Below are 20,662 nucleotides of genomic sequence, written 5' to 3'. Positions count from 1 at the left end.
GCTCACCTTAAAAGTTCCCAGAACATTTAAATGAAAACAATATATCATTTTCACTGGTTCATTTTCAAAATGTAAGGCTTTAGTTCTTATAAGTCATACTGCCTGATGAAATATTTAAATGTTTTTTAAATCCTGACTAAACTGTTAACACAAAATTGAAAGCTGACATTAATTAATGGCTTATAGCATAGCAACCAGAAGAAAACTGCATCAAGATTTTACTTTTCAGAAGCCTATAAAACAAACCACAGATTTTATTTGCACGTGTTACATAGAATCAAGTTTCACAGTGTTTGCTGAAGTGTCAATGCAACACCTCTGTTAACATTAACACACAAATTCTCAACTCAATATACTTTCAATATCAGTACTAAGCTGTATGTTCTATATTTAAAAAAAATACAGATTTTTCTGACCATGTTTAATAAACTAAGTCTATTCCTTTGGTTAGGTTCAATGGGAACAAGTGTTAAAGACTGTTCTTTAGGGTGGCTGTTTTTACAGCTCCAGAGCTCCATCTGAATGGATTAGGTTTTTAGTTCCCTTAGATACTGTGCAACTCTGAAGAACCAAAATGTTTCAACAAAGGATTTTTTTCAATACAGGCTGTCTACAGAATAGTGATAGTTAGAGATACTGTATTAACAGTTGCAAATAATATTTTTTCTAAAGCAAAACACACTCACTATGAAGCAGTAAAGGTATTTTTCACACATTGTTAGAAGACAAAATGTAACAATATAACAGAACAGTATCTGTCAAGATATATCCCAGAGGAATATACTCAAGGACAATCGTTTGAACTAAAAGGAGAGGTTACATGAGAAACGTGGCAGGTTTTGGTTTAGGTGATAACACTAATTCATTGAGTGTATGATGAGAGGGTTCCAGAACACAATGTTTTCACTGTCAGATTATGTTTTTTTCCCTTTTAATAATAGATTAGTTCTTGTTTCCTGAACACCTCAAGAGACATTTACTTGCACAGAAATTTATGACAGGCTTAGAAGATGCCATTGTGGGCAATTACTAGATTGGTATGTGTTTAAAATTACCAGATTATTTGACGGTATTTTATTTAATGGATATGGTTTAATATACTTGCATTGTTCAAGCAAGAAACTACTGCAGTGTGCTCAGTAAGCCTGGACCAATGCAAATGCTATCTTTATATATAAATTTACATGTATACATACACAATATGTATATATAAATAGCATTGAAAACAAGGTTGGCAAACTTTTCATAGAAGATGACATATTAAAACATGCACATGCAGCCTGCCTCAAAGTCTAAGCTGTCCTAAAGGAGATGCTTGCAATTACTATAGGTGCATGTGCATGCCCAGCAACTTACTTAAAACAAACAAACAAACAAACAAACCAACCCACCAAAACCAAAATAAACCCCTCTGTGATTCAGCAGCAATAGTTAGCATACAAGAAATGTTAACCCCATAGTTCATAAGCCTGCCAGAACCCTCCCTCTCTTGCCTTTGATCTTCCATACTTGTATCATTTACCTCAGGAACACTCCCTCTCTGATTACCCCTGCTTCTGAATTTACTGAGATTGTATAAGGCTATACACATATAAAACACAGCAGGTTTTTTAAAGCAGTTTTGATGAATCAGATTTATTTAAACAGAAGAAAAAAAAAAATAGCTCTTTCATAAATGAATCACAGTTTCTTAGCCAAGCATTTTTTCCTCAGAATTCAAAGAACAAGTAGGAAGATAGCATGGACCAGCATTTTTTCTTGCTGTTAACTTGGCTAGTCAAGCTCATCTCCATAGCAATCCACAATCAAAACATTTCAAACACAGCAAGGTCAGAAAGTTTTTCCTGTAAAGCATAACCGGGACTTTCTCAGCAAATGGATATCTGAATAAATTCTTCAGCTCTTCAGAACAATTTACTGTTTTTAAAAACCAGTCAGCATAAAGTTACAGCAGTTTACTTCAAAATGTTGGTCTGCCATTAGCACACTTCAAACTGGTATCCTTCTCCTTCCCCACCTGTCCCCCAAGAAAAAAGAGTGGAAAGCAGAAAACTGCCTCCATGTCTAACTCCTGTCCCAAAACAGAAATAGATAGAGTTGAAAGGCTTGGAAAGGAAGTTTGTGGAGTTTGTTTGTTTTAGTGAGATCTTATACCCTCATTTCTCCTGTTCCTATTCATAGAAGTTTTAAACTTCATAAAAGTTTAAGCCTTAAATTCCTTTTGAGACACCATATCCACCAAAAACTATCATGTTTTGTGAATAACTTTTTTTCTGTGCCACCCCTCTTTTAAAGACTCTTTTCATAAAAGTACATGAAGTGCATACCCAACCCATACCAAATCATGGTGGGACTCAGGCACTGGAACAGCCTGCCCAGGGAGGTGGTGGAGTCACCATCCCTGGAGGTATTTAAGAAAAGTGTAGATGTGGCACTTCAGGGCATGCTCTAGTGCCCGAGATTGTTGGTTTGTGTCTGTTTGTGTGTTTGGGTTTTTCGCGTTTTTCTGTGGTTGGACTTGATGATCTCAAAGGTCCCTTCCAACCATGAAGAGTCTGTGGTCTTAAGCACTGTGATTGCCTCAGGGTCCCAAAAGTATTGCAGTATGGCAACAGCAACCATCCTGCAGCAGAGGCTGGATTTCCAGAGAATGACAATCTGCAGCGTCTTTTACTTGCTACGATCAGCCAATTCTTGCTGTTGGTCACAGGGCAAAGTTACCCTTAATGCAAGGGTATGCAAGCAGCAGGTTGCCCAACAGGACTCTCTCCCTGTCATTAGTCCAATCAGCACTTCCCCCATCTCTGAAACACTGATCACAGGCTGCCTACGTGTCCCCTTGATGCCACATGCGAATTACCATACTTTTGCTGCTGCAGTTGCTCATTGCATCAATGCCTCGCTGGCAGGTAAGTCACAGGTCATGCACTTCTGTCTTACACACACTAGTTCAGGCCTCAGGAATCCTCCCCGGGACATTTGTGAAGGACAGACATGAGAAGGTGAGGGGCAGAAACTGTGAAGCCATAATTTTCAAGTAGTGAAGCCAAGCAGTAATCTTTTGTAGCTAGGCTTACAGTACACATCAGATGCATGCTTCAGCCCTGGGATTTGGTTGTACAAGCCTACTTACCCACTGCAGATGGTATCTAAATTAGGAGAGTCGGGTGTTTATTCTATTAGAAGAGCAAAGCTTACATTAGCAGGTACTGGCCTACCTCAGGGGTAGTGCCACTCAATCAAACCCAAATCTATTCATGTGCAAGTTTCTATACCCCTCAGGTGGTATTCCAGGCTTTAGCTGTTTGATCCCAGGTATTGCTTTCAAGCAGCTGCATTATCAGGTTACCCTTCTCTGTTATGCACTAGTAGTTTAAATTAACCTACTTGGAATTAGCATCTGGTAAGGTATAAGCACCAAACAGCACCTCCTCCCAGCTGAGACTGAACCTGACTTACTAGCGGTTTCTGTCCTGTTCCTGACCATCTGTACTCTTTACCTAGTACTGCAAGATTTTGCTTCTTTCAAAAAATATAAAAGTTACATTAAAATGACATCGCAGTTTGCCAAATCAACCCTGAAAGTGTCAGACTTACTAATTCAGTTTCAATTTGTCTCCCTTGTGTATTTTTTCCATTATAATATACAATCTTTATGATTATAAGCCATTTATCGTGAGCAACTTGCCTCATTGAATGCAGATAATGGTCTTATAACAAGAATAAAGACTGTAGAGACATTCCTGTTAATACTGAATCATGAAAAAAAAAAAACATGAGTCCTGAGGTATTTATTACTTGTGTTCTTATTTTCTGGCTGAAACTTTGTATCTAGGGTCCAGTTTGAAGGTGTTCTAGTTCAGCTACAAAAGTATGAAGGTAGACTTCAGCAGCGACACACAAGACTGTATTCAGGTCCCAGAATGATCATAGTCTCAATTTGAATCTGGAAAAAACAGAACTAATTTCTCTTGTAGTTAGAACAGTAGGTTTATTATTGGTTCTTCTCTGGAGTAACCACTTCACAGAGCAAGCATTCCCCGCCGTCTTTAATAACTGAAATATAATGTCACAAACAGCAGAACTATGGTGAAGAAGATAGATTCCTATTAAGTGAGCATCATTGGTTTGAGTGAGACAGTGGTACTGCAAAACAGGGTGGTAAGTTAATATATTTATAAGCTCTATTAAGTGTTAACACAGAAACAGTAAATCCTATGTTTTCCCCAATATGAACAGAAGCATTCAAAATTAGAAATACAAGAAGTTTGGGGGTTTTTTTTCCATTTGTAACTAACTCTGTATTAAGCAGTAAAATAAATTTTTAATAGAAGTACTTTTTTTTTTTTGCAAAAAGGTTATAGCAACTCTACAAACCTCTCAATTTGCAGAGCCTCCTCTTAAGACTACCTGACTTTAAGCAAAATGCCCCTGGAAGCAGCAGATAGCATGAATCAACTTGCATAATGGTTTCTCTTGTGCAGCAAATATGAGTCCCAAAACATAATGTTATTTTTGATCAGGAATCCTCTTAACAGTGGCCAACATTATCACAACTGCTGTCCCATTTTCCCCTTCTGTCAGTAACAGGTCTAATATTCTATAATATAAAGATTTTAAATCTGTAATATTTAATGAAGTGTCTCCTTGCTATTTGCATACAAGTGATACTAATTAAACATCCATTTCACTTCTTGCAGCTGATAAATTTTCTAGACATGCTGCAAATCACTTTTTCATAGGTGTTTGGGGACCAGGTTAAATCTACAGCTATGTTCTCAGTATACCATGTGAAGGATGGAGCTTGGTTTTCTCCATAGCAGCCTGCCTGATGCTGTGTTGTGACTAAAACCGTGTTGTTAACACACCAATGTTTTAGCTACTGCCAAACAGCGCTTGCACAGCATCAAGGCCTTCTCTTTCTCACTCTGCAAGTAGGCTTGGGCTGGCAAGATGCTGGGAGGGTACGTGGCCAGGACAGCTGGCCCAAACTGACCAGAGGGATATTCCATACCATATAACATCCAGCTCACCAATAAAACCGGGGTGTTGTCTTTCTAAAACAGCTGTTGCTCAGAGACTTCCTGGGCACTGATCTGCTGGTGGGAGGTGGTGAGCGATTGCCTTTGCACCACTTGTTTTTGTTCCCCCCATCATCTCTCCTCGCTTCTTATTCTCTCCACTTAAACTGCCTTTATCTCAGCCTGTAAGTTTTTCTTGGTTTTGTTCTTCTAATTCTCTCCTCTGTCCCACACTGGGGTTGCAGTGGGAGTGAGCGAGCAGCTGCCAGGTGTTCAGTTTCCAGCCAGCGTCAATCCATATCAGGCTTGTGGTTTTGTGACAGGATTGTGTTGTTAGAACAAAACTCAGCCCTGGTGATCTTCAGAATTAACTGTTACATTTACAGGCTCTAGACAACTCTATAAAGAAAGGACCAACACTATGCAGTCAAAAGAAAAAGCTACTGTAGTATCCAAAGAAGATACCAAGATTTTCTCTCTCTAGTGAAAAGCAACTCAAAATTGCCTTGAACCAACAAACATTATGTGAAAGCAAGAAAATAAGAAAGTTTCTACAAATTAATTCATTGGGAGTGACACTTCTACAAGTATGATAGAAAAAAGAACCATTTTCATATGTGTAAAAACAAATTTCTGTAACACTTATTAGAAGCAACATTTTATTAAGTTGTACGAGATTTAGAAGTTTTAACTTTTCCACTGAGTAAGATTTAGTTTCAATAGTGTGATTTTGGGGGCTGTGTTTTGTTCTTGCTCAGGGGTGTGGGGTATTTTGTTTGGTTGGGTTTTTTTTTTTAAATCTGTTTTTTCAGTTATTTACACTAGCATACCCACTTCATTAGCTGCAAACCCATGAAATATTGAGAATGATTTTTGTTGCTATTGTCTTGAAACTGTCAGGTTGTGAAAAAAAGGTGAACGCATCCTTCAGTGCCTCACCTGCTAAGCAACAATGAGAGCATATTCCTTTTTTCCATTCTTCAGAGGGAAAAGAATTCAGAACAAAGAATAACCTTAAAGTTTAGGAGTAGACATCTAGATAATGAGCACCTAACAACCACTTTCAAACTGCATTATACGTTTATTTGAATTTCAAAACACAAATATAGGAATATTGTTTTTAAACAAAGCTTACCTTTAATTTCTTATTTAGTTTGCAGCAGTATCTGTATAACATTGCCAAATTTAAAGGTCCAAAGTCTCCATAGAAACTGGGAGAAAAAGAACAAAAAAAGTGTTATTTACACAGAAAGCTAAGCATATTTCAACATGCATGTTGTTGACAGTTAAAGCAGCAAATCAATAACTTCTAGAGGATAGCGAGTAGCTAATATATATGGTGCAACAGATAAGCCCTTTTTTGATTTAAGAGGATAATAGTAACAATTAATTTGAAAGCATTTGTAGCTTCAGTTTAAGATGTTCCAGTAACCACCTTTTCCATTACATACACACACTAAATACAGAATTTTCTTCATCCTGTGATAACCAGTCCAGTTTTGGCCAAAACTATAGAGTTAAGAACTTCAAGAGATGATCTACTACTTCTTAAGCCATGCTGATGTCATCCTAAAGGTTCTACAACTGCTTAAGATGAGAATACATCATTAGGTTCTATGAAGAATAAGCTAAATAGAATTTCTTATGGATAGTAATTTTTTTTAAATCACATCCAGTCTTGATCTGTCTTAAATTCTTAAATTTAAGCTTATTTCTTTTTATCCCATCCTCAACTATTCCAGAGAGTATGTATTACATATACACTTTACATATAATTATGCTCCCCCTTGTGCCCCCAGTACTCCTGTCTTTGGGCTTTTCTTCCAATTTATTATTTATTTCTGTCTTCTGATTGTTCTTGTTTCTCTCTTCTAGATTCTTCTTAAACATTCACATTACATTTGAAGCAGCAATCACTGTCCTTAGGGTAAGAGCTAGTAGCAGTAGTCTGTACAGGAAAATTATTGCACAACCAAAGTAAGTTCCTGGTAGGATTCACAGTGCTCTTCCTAGCTAACACTTCATATAGGCATCTTTACAAGCAATAGTGGCCTTTATGCAAGTAACTTCAGTGACACCTTCTAGAGCCTTCTCCCTCCCCACCCACTGTTCAAAATCGAACAAAATTTAACTTGCAAGCTTTCTCCAATATTTTTCCTTTTTGTGTATAGAAGTCTTTACCTTGGTCTATGAAAATTCGCTGATGCACACACTATAAATTACAGTGGGAATGCACTATAACTTAAACTGCTTCAATCTGCTCTGCCTTAAAGTCTTTCAATAGAAAAAACAGGGTGCTTCTTGTCTATTGACAAACAAAACAGGCCATCAGCATCTGAATGCATGTTATTTGGGGAACGACAAAAGAAAAAGGTTCTAAGACTTCTTGGCTTTGAAGTATTGAAAACTTCCTGAAGTCAGATGAAAGAACAGCTTTCTTCCCTGTGGCAAAAGGTTTATTTTTCACAAAAATTGTATTCCAGTTTAACACAAGAAGAAAACTTTTACTTTGACAGAGCAGTCAAACACTGGGAAGAGGTTGCTCGGTGAGTCTGTGGCATCACAACCCAATTGTACAAGGCTGAGCAACTTGCTCTTGTTGACCGTGCTTTAAGCCCCGGGGTTGGATAAAATGATCTATGGAGATGCCTTCCAGCTTCAGCCAATTCTGCTATTCTAAGCTGACAAAAAACAAAAGTAGGAATGCTCTATCTTTTCCGTGCTTACATTATTATTATTTATTTATACAACTCCTCCTCACATTCTCTCTAACAAAAAAGCCAAGCCCAGTGCAAAAAGAGACAATTATATTAGTCTGATCACTGTCTAGGACAGTGCCTGCCACACCAATTCTGTTTCAATACCTACAATACCAATTCTGTATCTACTTTACAGTACCAGATAACAACATGTTTATAAAGATTCAGTTCAACCTTTCAGTAAAAGATATGACATAACGCTTAAAGAAGCTTATTAGCTGGGTCAAAGACAAAGGTGTCCAACTCTTCAGACTTTATTTGTAGGTTGCACATAACTTAACTCAGAATTGCAGTGGCAGTAGAGTTTAACTTTAGAATTCCTCATCTTTTCTTAGTAAGTCTGTCAGATATGGTCTACATTTATAGTTAGGAAATAAAAATTTTCTAAGAAGGACAAGTATGAGTTACATCAAATAGGAGTTATAACTGGATCTCTAACAACACTAGAGTGAATGTAGCTTGTAGACAAGCTATATAGAAGGCTAACATCTCTTGCCATTCTGCTGCATTAACAGCTTCTCTGAATCAAAAAAAAAAAAATCAAAAACCAAGTCTATCTTGTTCCATGGACTTTATAGTATTCTCTCAATTATATGATGGAAAAGTACAATTTAATATTTTAAGAATATTTTGTGAAAAATACTTTTTAAAGTATTGTGAAAAAGTGTGGGATATGATAGTTAAAAAAAATATTTTGTATTCTAGTATTTAACCAGTGTGAGCAAGGTAGCTTTTGATCAGCTCAAAGATATAGTTGAATACACAGTTCATCTAAAGCACTAAAGCAGCACAGCCATCCTTTAGGATAGTAAGTTTTTATTACTATTCATTTGCTAGAAGTATATCAATATGAAATCATATATCCACTTCTAATCTTCCACAAGAATCAACTCAAACAGAAGTGTTGGAAAAAGACATTGAAGTGAATTTACAAATAATTTTATCTGCAATAGACAAATTAGTATTTTATCCTTGTCCCCACCAAAATAGATTTGAGTCTAACCATGAAGTAACTATATTTCTACAAAATAAAGCTATTCAGACTCTCTCAGCCACCGCACTAAAGATGTCACAATCTTAGACTGACTATTGCTCCATCACTTATTACCATTAAGTATGCTGTGCCTCTCTTAACGTGGGTGGGGGAAGTATCAGCATTTAAGACTTCAGTACTACCACTGTTTGTCTATGCTGCAGAAACAAGATATTTCTCAGAATCCAAACACAGTAATGGAGGAAAGGCACTTTTGGTCACTGTTGCACCAGCATTATTACCCATGCACCAAACACTTGGCAATCCCCAAGTGTTTTACATAGAACTACGTAGGCAATATAAACCAGCCATTGGCTTCATTGATAAACCACGTGGTAGATATGCAAGGGAGAAAATTAAAATTGTACATGTAACAACCTTTCTCCACTTAATACCTCTAAACTAGAATAAGCTTGAATGCCCTTTTTTTTAATGGGGCTAAGTGAAACAAGTGCTTTACAAGCCTGCAAATCAAAGAAGTCTCTGAAAGATAATACAAGGCTCTGTACTGAAGTCAGTGAACTCTGATCTGCAAAACCCTTTCTCGATTTATATCCTTTGAAATAAATACAGTTTCTGAAGTGTTTAAACGGAAGGGTTTAATCTTATGCACCCTCATTACTTTTAGCATAACAGGCCATTTTTGTCCTTGAATTAGAGACACTTGATCCTGACTCACCCAGAGGATTTGCTTCTTAAAGAAAAGAATTTTGACATAGAGTTAAATATAAGTGGAAGATGGGAAATGGGGGCTAAGGGGAATGAGGAAGAAACGACACACCAAGTCATCATCTGAATGAAGAGTTCTATCTGGCAAAAAGTTGAAGATAAAAAACATGAACAAAATAAAATCTTATTATATGATAGTCACTGACAACAGTCTACCCAATATTATTTTACTTCTATCTATTTTACAGGTAATAGACTTTCTTTGTGTCTAAAAGTGTTAATAAGCCTTTATACACAATAAGAAATCAGGATGCCTCTGAAGCTTAAGCCAGTTAAGAGAGACAGTCATTTACAATGGAGGTGGGAACCAGATATGAGGAACAGAAGGCAAGTATGATATTAATCTACATTTAATTATATTTTGTTTTAATCAAGTACTTAGATGATAGCTTAAATTATTCTTCCCCCTCATCCGATGGAAACTTACTATCCTTATGCTTCTCAAGCTAAGAAGTAGCAAGCCCACAGAATATACTAGATGAATATTTAAATACTCTACTTCAAAAATATTATCATAACGCTACCTGGAAGCGGTAGCATAGTTTCTCATATTTGTATTCTCCTTAGAATAGACTCCTAGAACCACTCCTTCCCATCAATTCTTATAAGATCTGAGGTATATGCTGCATTGTAGCATAGGAATGGTCACCTAGAACGGCCAGCCCGTAAAGAGCTTGTTGGTCTACTCTGTCATGCAAGCACTTACTGTACATTCTTCCAGGGAATTTAATGGTGAAAGAAGTGTAGTCCACAACTCTAGGACAGCAACTCGTTTCTGACTGCAGTACCGAGGGATGCCACGTGAAGGTGCCATGAGTCAGCTCAAGCCTTGGGCAACTCTTCTGAATGCTACAGTCACTTTTTTACTAAGCATTTGGACACTGCTGACCCTAGTACAGTAGAAGAATGATAAACAGCTTTCATATCTTGAACTACCAGTCAATGAAGGAGTACTATAGCCTAGCAGACTTGGAAATGAATTGATAAGCTTCATATTAACATCACAGCCTATTTGTAGCAAAGGTATTAAGTTCTCTTTCAAAGATAAATTGCACTACTTACACTTTACCCCAGAAGCCTGACACTTTTTCCCCTCACAGATGATTACACCAGAGCAGTAGTTTTATATTGCCATTCATTTACAATTTTGTGATACAGTAACTGAGGTACTGATAAAAGGATAGAAGATTCCTATCTGAAAAGCTATTTCAGGATTCTTTCCTTCATAACAGACCAGTGTCATTTGTACACTGAACATAAGAGTATGCATTTCCAATACTCTGAATACGGTCCAAAGCCTAATTACCATGAGGGAGGTGGGGTAGGGTTGGACGGATCCACCAAGTCAGTTCTAACACCGCAATAAAGCTCGTGGGGGTAACATTACTTGCATGGCAGCTTACTCAATTACTGGTTTCGAAAACAGAGGCACAGTTTAACAACTGCAATCATTTTCTGGAGTACGTACATCAGAACTGGAATACAAATACTCCTCTAGGTAGGAAGCTTGCCTTCTTGGAGACAAGCAACCACGTAAAATCATTTTTCTGCCAAAACAGAAGTACCCCAAGCTTGCAACTACTCAAACAGAAAGATTAACCACAAGAACTTCAGGAACAAGCAGAAATACAGCTTCCTAACTGCAAAATTATGCTAATTTTTCAGCATTTTACAAAGATCCAGCTTACTATTAAAACTAAGCTATGTGACTGATTTAGAGTCAGAAAAATATTCTGCACTTGCATTTCTCTCCCTGTTTCCTAGGCTGGATTACTGGAACATTCAGGTCACTGCACTGTGAAGCCCTTGCTGCATGTGCTCTGAATCTAGCCATTAAGCAGTACAAGAAGCAGCTACTGCAGAAGCAGCCAACTGGCTACTACAGATGAATGCTTCAAATTTTAAGCTGAAATCATCTTACATGCAACAAAGTTTCTGGATGAAAGCCAAGAGGATCAGTCCACACATTCATTACAATCTAATTCCTGGTCAGGAAGTCTTACCTATTCAGTCTTCTTTGTCCAACTCCTGTTTCCTACAGCATGTTCCTCCTTCCTACTTCTCAAGCACATGAACAAAGGCGGGATGCTCAATAGCCCCACCAATTCCACTAACATGTGAATTGCTAGGAGCTTTCTTATCTGGGCTGAGACAAAATCCCTAACAATACTACTTAAGGGTTGCACACTTCTGAATAGATGAAGGATGATACAGCAAATACAAGCCTAGAAATTACATATCACCCCGCTGCTCACATCTGAAGGCAGGAATAACAAAGAGGCTCTGGATTATGCAGAACACCAGGTACTCACTCCATTTCCCCTTCAATTTTCCAAATCCTCCTCAAAATCTCAATTCGTTGAAATTCAACAGGAACTCATAGATCCAAACTACAGATGATTAAATAGCTATCCCGGATATATGCACTTTTGATACAATGCTCCTTGATGTTATGAACAAAGTATCAGTGGAGAAGTTCTCCCACAAAAAAAGTTTCCTTATAGAAGAATCTTCAGGTCATGCTGAAAACCTACTCTCTATGGAAAAAAAAAAGTAATCTTAACAGAGCCTAAGTTTCTCATAAGGGGTGTCCTATATCAAGCTACAATATAAGCTGGAGCCTAGACAACAGATCTGTCTTATTCTGTTACCCTTTTAGAGCAAACAAAAAAAAAATCCTCAATACTTTTGGCAATTGCTTTTATCTTTCCAATACAAGGAAGTGAAGACAGATATGGTAAAGCAATGTGTGGGTATAAAACGAAGCTGTTGGACTGGAGAGACCACAGGTGTTAACTTTATATTTCAAACTTCTAAAACGCTATCCCTTATGTCAGTAGTTTATATCTGAAGGAAAAGTTGACCCTCCCACTCCTAGGTCTTAGATCTTGTGACTTTTTTGTTTGCAACGAATTTTAAATCTCTCATTAAGATGGAAAACAAATTAAAGCTGGAGTACTACTCTTAATAGCACTGCATAAGAATTAAGACATACAAAAGATGGTATTAGTATATGAGGGTTTTCTGCTCTGTATTTACATTCACATTGATAGAAGCTGGGCAATTTCCAAATTAGTTTTTTTTGTAGACTTCAGCTTACTAAGTTATCTTGGTCATCTGATAGTCAAGTTCAAGTCTTCAAAAGCTACTGATGCGAACAAGGAACTCCCTGTTCTCTCTGTGAAGTGACAGCTCTGTTTGTTGTAACAAGGTTAAGTTTAAGTTTTCTTTTTCCTTTCAAATGACATAAGGCACAGAAGGATGGGGAAGTTCAGATTTCCTATGCAAGTTCTGTTACTGGGTAGCCACAGAAAAGAAGCATTTAGCCAAACTGAAAACAAACAAGTTAACCCTGACTCTTCTCACAGGAAAGAGAAACTGCTTCTTTGCATCTACACATGCAGTGAAGGAAACTAGTCCTATAAGTCAAAGTCCTAACAGTACTCATTTAATATTGTTGTAGCTGAGCATTTGAGAGTCTTATTCTACTGCTGCTTGAACTCAAAGTAGCTGCTAACATTAAGACTGCTGTGAAATGGGCAAGTAACGGCTGAAAGATTTAGTGTAAAACATAGGATGTACAGAGAATACCATATTAATTACTTTTACAGCTGCTCACAACATGCCAGAGACTAGATCTGCAAAAGCTGTTTATACAAGAGATCCAAAGTCAGAACAAATGACTGAAAAAAAAAAGTATGCTTTATGAAAGGTGCCATTATAATTTATCAGTAAGACATTCCTGTTTATCTAAATTTTAATTTTGAGAAAACTACTCAGCAATAAAAGGGACATTAAAGGTTGCTTTGATAAAAATATGCAAAAGCCAACTTAACCAGTCAAGTGTAGTATTCTCAACCCAGATCTGTTTACTGAAAGGTGAAACATGAAAGACGCTATTCTTAGAGAATAAAAAGCTTCTTACTAGTGCCTAACTCATTAGTTGAGGTCTTGCCAAGGCAAGGCTTGTCTATTTGCCAAATGACAGTCTTCATCAAGCTGGATTATTTCTCATTAACTCCATTTTCCTGTAGTTACCTGCACTATATTACCCTGAAAGATTGTATTCCTTTATAAGCAGTAGTGCAGACACTCTCAGGAGGGACCTGGGAGAGTTTCAGAAAGACTGGAAAAAAATTTTACAGAAACAGAACGATCAAAAAAGAGAATTCAGAATTAGATTAATTCATTCAGGTTTCTTGTTCCCTCAACTGAGGCATTTACATGCCATTTCCCTAGCATAATAGGTTCAAGGTTAAATTGCAGCACATTTAACCAAAGTAATGACAGTTCTAGTAGTGAGTTCCCAGTCAGCCAGCATTTGAAATGTTCTTAAAAGCATTTAAGCCTATCTTTATTATTTTTAAAAGTGTGAATGTTTAGATAAGTGAAGACAGTGTTACGAATTCATTAAGAGTTGACAACTTCAAGTGAAGACTGAAGACTAATGTACTCAAGAATACATAACCACACTTTGTGTACAATTTAGTGATAAATCATATGACAAACTGCAAGAACCAGTCAGCATTTATCAGACCTAAACTTCCAAACCCATTAGATCTAGCACTACAGTTGTCTTGTTTAATAAATGTGCTAGACTATTAACATACATTATTACTTCCTTATGTCTCTTCAAGAGTGGGGAAAAAAAAAAGGAAGCAAGGCAGTGAGATTTTAAGTACTATATGATCCAATAACACGTCCTCTGTAATCAGACAACCCCAAACCTATATATTCATGAGGTTTTCAGATCTTATATTACTTCAGTGAAAGCAAACTGACACCTCAGTAGTCAGCTAAATCAATTTCTGTAACACTTCATACTTAAGAGTTATCACCAAAGTTAAGAGTAACAGCCCAAAGAAAAACAGCCCCAAGCAAAGCAGTTTACTTTCATGCACAGTGAAGTATATTTGTCTTGTCACTAGAATGATACATCTAAGTCAAATTAAGTCAATAAACAGTCATATGAACAAGATAACTTACATACCTCACAGGTGCCAAGAATTTTGTGGTTGAGTATACATCATATTCTATCCTCCTCCGTGTAACAATCTGAACAACTCATTTGATTAAAATGCCGAAATGGACATGAAATTCTGATTAGCAAGAACAGCACAGGTGGGCCATAGGGAATAAATACTCTGGAAGCCACTGTTCTCAGCAATAGCACTTACAAAATAACTTCTAGACAATTATTTTGTTATCATTTAACAAGTATTTCTAATTGCTTTCTCAGTAAGAAGGCTGCATTGTTGATAAAATGAGCAGACGATCTGACCTGGTGTATTAAAATCACACTCCACCACTACTTACAGACAATCCCTGACGTCAGGCCTCCCACTTTGCTGTGCAGCCTATGAAGCATAGCAAACTGCTGTCAAGCTTGCTCATTAGCATAAGGAAAAAGAAAGCTAGTAAAATCAGTATTTCCCCAAGAAACAAGAGATTTGCATTCTATTCCTGCTTTTAACTCTAGGTTTCCAACTTCAGAAAGACATTAGAAAAAAAACTGGTAACCCTACTGACACCTGCTTTTACTTCCCTGAGACAATACAAACTTACTTGCAGATGAGAGGGAAGAGAGAGGAAAAATTAAAAATAAAATCAGGCATGGTTTTACTACCAAATATTGCATGTAGTGATGGGTGCCGCAATTTAAGTATAAGGGGTAAGTTTAGCACTGTTATGCAAAAGATTTAGGTTATTACACAAAATTCATTCATATCACCTGGTAACTGTCACTTAATTTCTACTTCATACAATGTTTTAGTAATTTAATTTGAGTACAAAAGGGAGAGTACTATTACAGTATCAAATATAACTTTAAAAAAGGCCAAATAGATTAGGAACTATGAAGTCAGAAAATAAACCATGAGTTACATGTCCAAAGTCTTCAGATGTACCCTAGAAGATAAAGGAAACCGCTTCCTTCCATTATCTCATAATTTACCTGGTATCAAGTTACACCCTGCTATGTGGTTAACAGGTAATTGGGTGAAGGATTATACATACAAAATTTCCTTTATACATGTTAAAGAAAATTACTTTCTCCCCCCCCAAAATTTCCCAGGTTTTTTTCATTATTATTTTTAAATATGATACTGTCCTCACTCAAAATACCCCAGTTACAGTCCTTGATTAGAACAATCATCTGTAACTAACAGAGCATGGAAATTCTCCCCCTTCTACCCCCAAGACCAAATCCTACATAAGATTCCTTCACCCTTCCTAGAAGTATGTTAAGATTTAGAAACAAAACACCTCAGGACAAGCATAACATAGAAGTCTTAGACATAAAAGATCAAATTTTTCTTTCATTAAAGAAAAGTGGAACATATTGATGCAACACAAATTGCTTAGGATCTTATCCAGTTGAATTCTGCTTTTAATATTAGGTCAACCTTGCCTTAGGGTACTCCTGAGGTCCCTTCCAACCTAAATTAGCTAATGATCATTACAGAACCTACTCCCTACCCAAGCAGTTAATTACATGAGTCAGCTTTAGAAACGAATCATTGGTAGTACTCCAGTAGAAGACACACAGCTTTGGTAATGAAGACTTGAAAACATATGTAGAAAAGAAACCCTAAAACCGTAAGTTGTGCACAGGAAGAAGCTAGAAACCAAGGGGAAAAAAAAAAAAAAAAACAACGGTTTACACCTTCACAGAAGCAGTACTAAAGTCTCTAGAGAGGGGAAGGAAGAATGGTTGATGCTCACAAGGTCTTCAACTCACATGGAAAGTAAGTTGTATTTAACATAAGACCACGTTTTGTTTCACTTGTACTGCAGCAAGCCCTTTGTCAAATGGCTAGATATATCACCACACATGAAACAGTTTGTCTGGAAACGCAAGGTAGAGCAACTAATTTTTAACTACAGCATAGAGCAATTACTTTATGTGTTTAGTGCATTTTATGTCCTTTAATAATATTCACAACTATAATCAATTTTACTGTTGACCTTTCATGTGCTGTCAGTGTCTTCCAAATGCATGAAGCTTTTACTTCACAGAAAACTCTTTCTGCTGTTCTAAAGCTACAAGAGACGACAGGAAGTGCTCTCTCAAAACCTGCTGCAGACTTACAAAAAAAAGTTGCAGATGTTCTTCAAAAGCACATTTAAGGTTTGCATTCTTATGATTCTGGATAAAAGGTGATGGCTTCATACTCTCTATACACGAAAATAAAACAAGCTATTGTTTCATCCATTCATACTAAACAACAGTCTTCTATTTAAGACACCATTTAATAAGATGTAATTAGTCTTAAGAGATCTTCTCTATCTTATAAAGAAGTCTTACAAAGCTCAGATATCCTTCCCCTAGCTCAACCACAATTTAAGACATATAACTGGTCTTGTAGCTGTTTCTGTGTTTTTTTAAAACACCAACCTTGTTAAACTAGTTTCAGCTAATGTATAAATATAACCAGGCTAACTTTACACTCATGCTTTGCACAAGTAGCTAAATGGAGCAAAAATATTCTGTATAGTATTAAAGTGCGTTGGGAAGAATCTCAGGTGATCACTTTGAATACGCAAAACACAACAGATCGCAACACTTACTTTTCATAGACCAGCTCCTCATCAGTACAGAAGTAGTGGGTATTTACGGTACTTTTCGGTTTATTTCGCAAAGTAGCAAAGTACAGCCGATCTGAAAGACAGATTAGGACAACAGCGTCGGACGGGCAAAGCTTGATCGCCGCTTCCCCACGGCAACGCCTGTCACCCCGCCGCCCCGTCCTGCCCCGCCGCGGCCCGGCAGCGGAAGAGCCTCGGCTGAGCCTTTTTCTCCTGCGTGGGAGCTGGCGGGAGCGCCAGTGCCCGTTCCTCCCGCGGGCCCTGCCCACGGGGAACCCCCAGACACCTCTCGGGAGGGACTCGAGGAGAGTGGGGGGTATTTCTGACCCAGAACGCAGCAGCACATAGCAACAGGTGCCGGCCCCGCTTCTTACCGGAAAAAGAGGAGGAAGGAACCGCTTAGGCGTGCCCCGCGGCGGCCGACGGGCAGGCAACCCGCGAAAACCGCAAGGCGAGGGGGGCCGCAGCCGAGCCGGGCACGCAGCAAAGCCCGTGGAGCCGGGGGAGGGAGGTGGGGAAGACGGGAAAGAAGCCAGCGGGTTTCCTTTTTTGAGGGAGGCTCCGGCGAGCGGGACCCCCAGCGGCCAGGAGATGGGGAGGGGTCCCCGTCCCGTTCTCACCTTTCACGAACTCCGAGGCTCCCCCCAGCACTTCGGAGGCGGCTGCCGCCGGCTCCATCTTAAACAGGGCGCGGAGGAGCGAGGCGCGGGGCGTCTCCGAACTCATGGTGCTCCCGGGCAGCCCCGGAGGGGCCGGGGCGCGCTCGCTGGAGCGCCGCTGCTGCAGTCCGCATAGGAACGGGAGCGGAGAGGAGAACTAGCTCCGGGACACGGCGAGCCGCCGAGCGGGCTAGCGAACGCCCACAGGGACTTTCGGCTCCACTCCGCCCCCAGCCAGGAGACGCCCCCGGATAAAGAGGCAGCGGGCGGTTACCAGGCGACCGGCGGCGCTCTGACAACCGCCTCACCGAGCCTTTGTTTCGCCCGGCCCGGGGCCGAGGCGTGCGACTGACCGGCCCCCTCCTGCCTCCGCCCCGGGCCTGACAGCCCCGCCCTCCGCCTCAGCGCCTCGCCACCGGGCGGGCAGCCCGCCAGCCGCTTTGCACCCGGCACAGCCCCGCCCTCCTCAGCCTCGCTCGCACGCCCACCTCCCGCCGGAGCACGGCCCTCTCCGCGCCCGGGCAGCGCCTCCTTTACCTCTCGCCCGAGGCGAAGCGCCCCACGGAGAGAGAGCGGGTCTTGTAGTACAGCTCGCCGGGAGGCAGACCTGAGCCGCAGCCGGCACCTCGTCGATGCAGGTCCAGCTCGGGGAGGAGGTGAGCGGGCCGGGCAGGACGCCGCCTCAGGGCAGAAGGGAGGCGCCGCACCGGCGGAGTTCTCTCTCCCCGACCCGGGACACTTATTTGCGCGGGGCCCAGCCCGGTCTGCCACCACCGTTTTTCCTGATAGACAAGCCGACCCACCAATCAAAAGCCGCCTTCCCACGACTCCAGCCAATGAGCGAACGGTGCCTGGTAAAGAGAGGGCCGTTGCGGGGCGCACCCTTGGAGCGGGGCGCACCCTTGGAGCGGGGCTCCCCTCAGCCCAACCTCGGCACCCACCGGCTCCCTTGCCGGCCGCCGGGGTTTCTGTCACTTGCTGGGCCTTCCCTCCCTCAGACGAGGGTGAGTTCCATCTGCCGGGCAGCGTTGTGTGCTGCGGAGAACTGAGGGGAAGACCTCGGGGAAGCCGCTTAAGGGACGGCGCGGACCCCTGTGCACGAAGCGCTCGTAACGCGCTGGTTGGAGCTACGGGCTCTCGCTCTTCCCGAGGAGGCATCCAGCGGTGAAGAGTTTCACGCCTGCTTCTGAGGCTGTCGTAAAACTACACAAATTTACTCGTAGCTCGATGTTTTTAAAAAAAGTGAAAGGTTGGCTTCCTGGTGGTTCATTTGCAAAAGCTGAATTAGCTTGTAGTTTGCAATTAACTTACTGCCAAAGAAACAGAAGCATTAAAAGCGTTGGAAATGCCTTTCTTCTATCACCCTCCCCTTTAGAAAGAAATAGTAAGTACCAAACAGAGCAGACGACCCCTCTCGGTTTTACAACTAAACAAACAAAGTTTGCAAAGGGGAGGTACCTTGAGGAGAGGAAAAAAAAAAAATTTTCCTCAAAACAAAAACCCCACCATTGAAACACCTTTAAAAGACATTGTAATACAAAGCAATATGCAGCCCTGAGGTCCACGTTATTATCAGCATGTTTTCCTGACACTATAAACAACCTACTGTAACTACCAGTTCATATAATTAATTCTAGTGTCCCTGGAGATGAGGCTAAACACGAGTGCGAAAGACTTTCAACTCCTCAGTTTTTAATCTAGAGTCATAAACACTGGATAACCTTTAAAGCCTTACAAATATGCTGAAGTACTACAGAAAATACCTCTCTTGTGCACTTGTTTTGCAGTTGCTTATTTTTGGTATTGGCTCTAATAATTTGTACATGTGTTCTTACGTTCCTCTTTTTTCCTTTTTTTCATAGCTCCAGAGCTAGTATTCCTAAATATGACTTTCTTTGGGCCTGGTCTTGTGAACTTAGGTAAGAAACCTCGTTCCCAGTATTAAGTACTATTTCATACAAGATGCTTGCAAGACTGAGACCGTAGTCTTCTGTAACAGCAAATTAAATAAAGGTTATTGGAGGGCACTTGCTTTTCATGGAAATCAACGTGTTTATCTTTTCCTATATTGTTCTGTATGACTTTCACTTGTATTGTACTTAACCCTTAATTAAATCAAATATTCCATTTTTTATTTACAAGCAATTCTCTAAGGGGTGACATATCCTATGTAAGAAAAGGGATACCAATCTCTTTTCTCCAGAACCGTGTGGTTTTTTAAACACCTTTTTCTACTCAACCTTTCACTACAGTTCAATGTTACATAGATTTCTAAGCCTGTGCTGCACTCCACTTGAGGGTAGCTTGTATGAGCATACTCAGGTTAGCTTTAACTAAGGTATCTTGGGCAACAGAAGCAAAGATGGAGCAGTGTAACAGGGCAGCTACCCAGTATCTAGAACCCCTAAGTACATAGTTTGTGTTAAAGCCTATTATTTGTAAATCCACCTAGCTAGGCTGGTGAATCTAGGGTGTAAGCATGACTAGAAACTGAAGCCTCACTGTCAAATGTTGTTGTATACTGCTTATATACCTTTTGCAAAATTACAAATGTTGTTTTGGTTGCTTGCAAGTTCTCATTTGTTGGAATTAGCTAGAGCCTTTGTAAGCACAGAAAATACTTAAAATAATCTCTCTTCTTCCCTGTAAAAAATATGTACAAAATAACCTCCACGTTTTTTCAGTTCCAGTATGATTACCTAATGAATTTCACCTTGTAAAAATTCTAACTTTAAGAATGTTTTCACCTCATACAATTTTGTTATTACAATCAATTCCAATTACCGTTTTTAACATTTGATGGTATCAAACATCAAGACTACAGTGACATCTTGTGGCATTTTTTAAACATAGGTAAAGAAGCAATTTTCTTGT

General features: G+C 39.6%; 1 protein-coding gene across 1 annotated transcript in view; it reads right to left on the bottom strand.

Moving 5' to 3' along the window:
* Positions 1-18,113, bottom strand: part of CDC14A (cell division cycle 14A) — a 63,301-nt gene extending 45,188 nt beyond the window's left edge. The window contains 3 exon segments of the mRNA XM_074151552.1: positions 6,157-6,232; positions 17,112-17,202; positions 17,750-18,113. Coding sequence (XP_074007653.1) covers positions 6,157-6,232; positions 17,112-17,202; positions 17,750-17,855 — 273 coding nt within the window. The 5' untranslated portion in view covers positions 17,856-18,113.
* Between the last annotated feature and the right edge of the window lie 2,549 nt (positions 18,114-20,662).

Source organism: Numenius arquata, chromosome 8 (genome assembly GCF_964106895.1).
Source record: "Numenius arquata chromosome 8, bNumArq3.hap1.1, whole genome shotgun sequence".
Taxonomy (NCBI): domain Eukaryota; kingdom Metazoa; phylum Chordata; class Aves; order Charadriiformes; family Scolopacidae; genus Numenius; species Numenius arquata.
The sequence above is the reverse complement of the archived record's forward strand: the minus strand, read 5'-3'. Positions and strand labels throughout refer to the sequence as shown.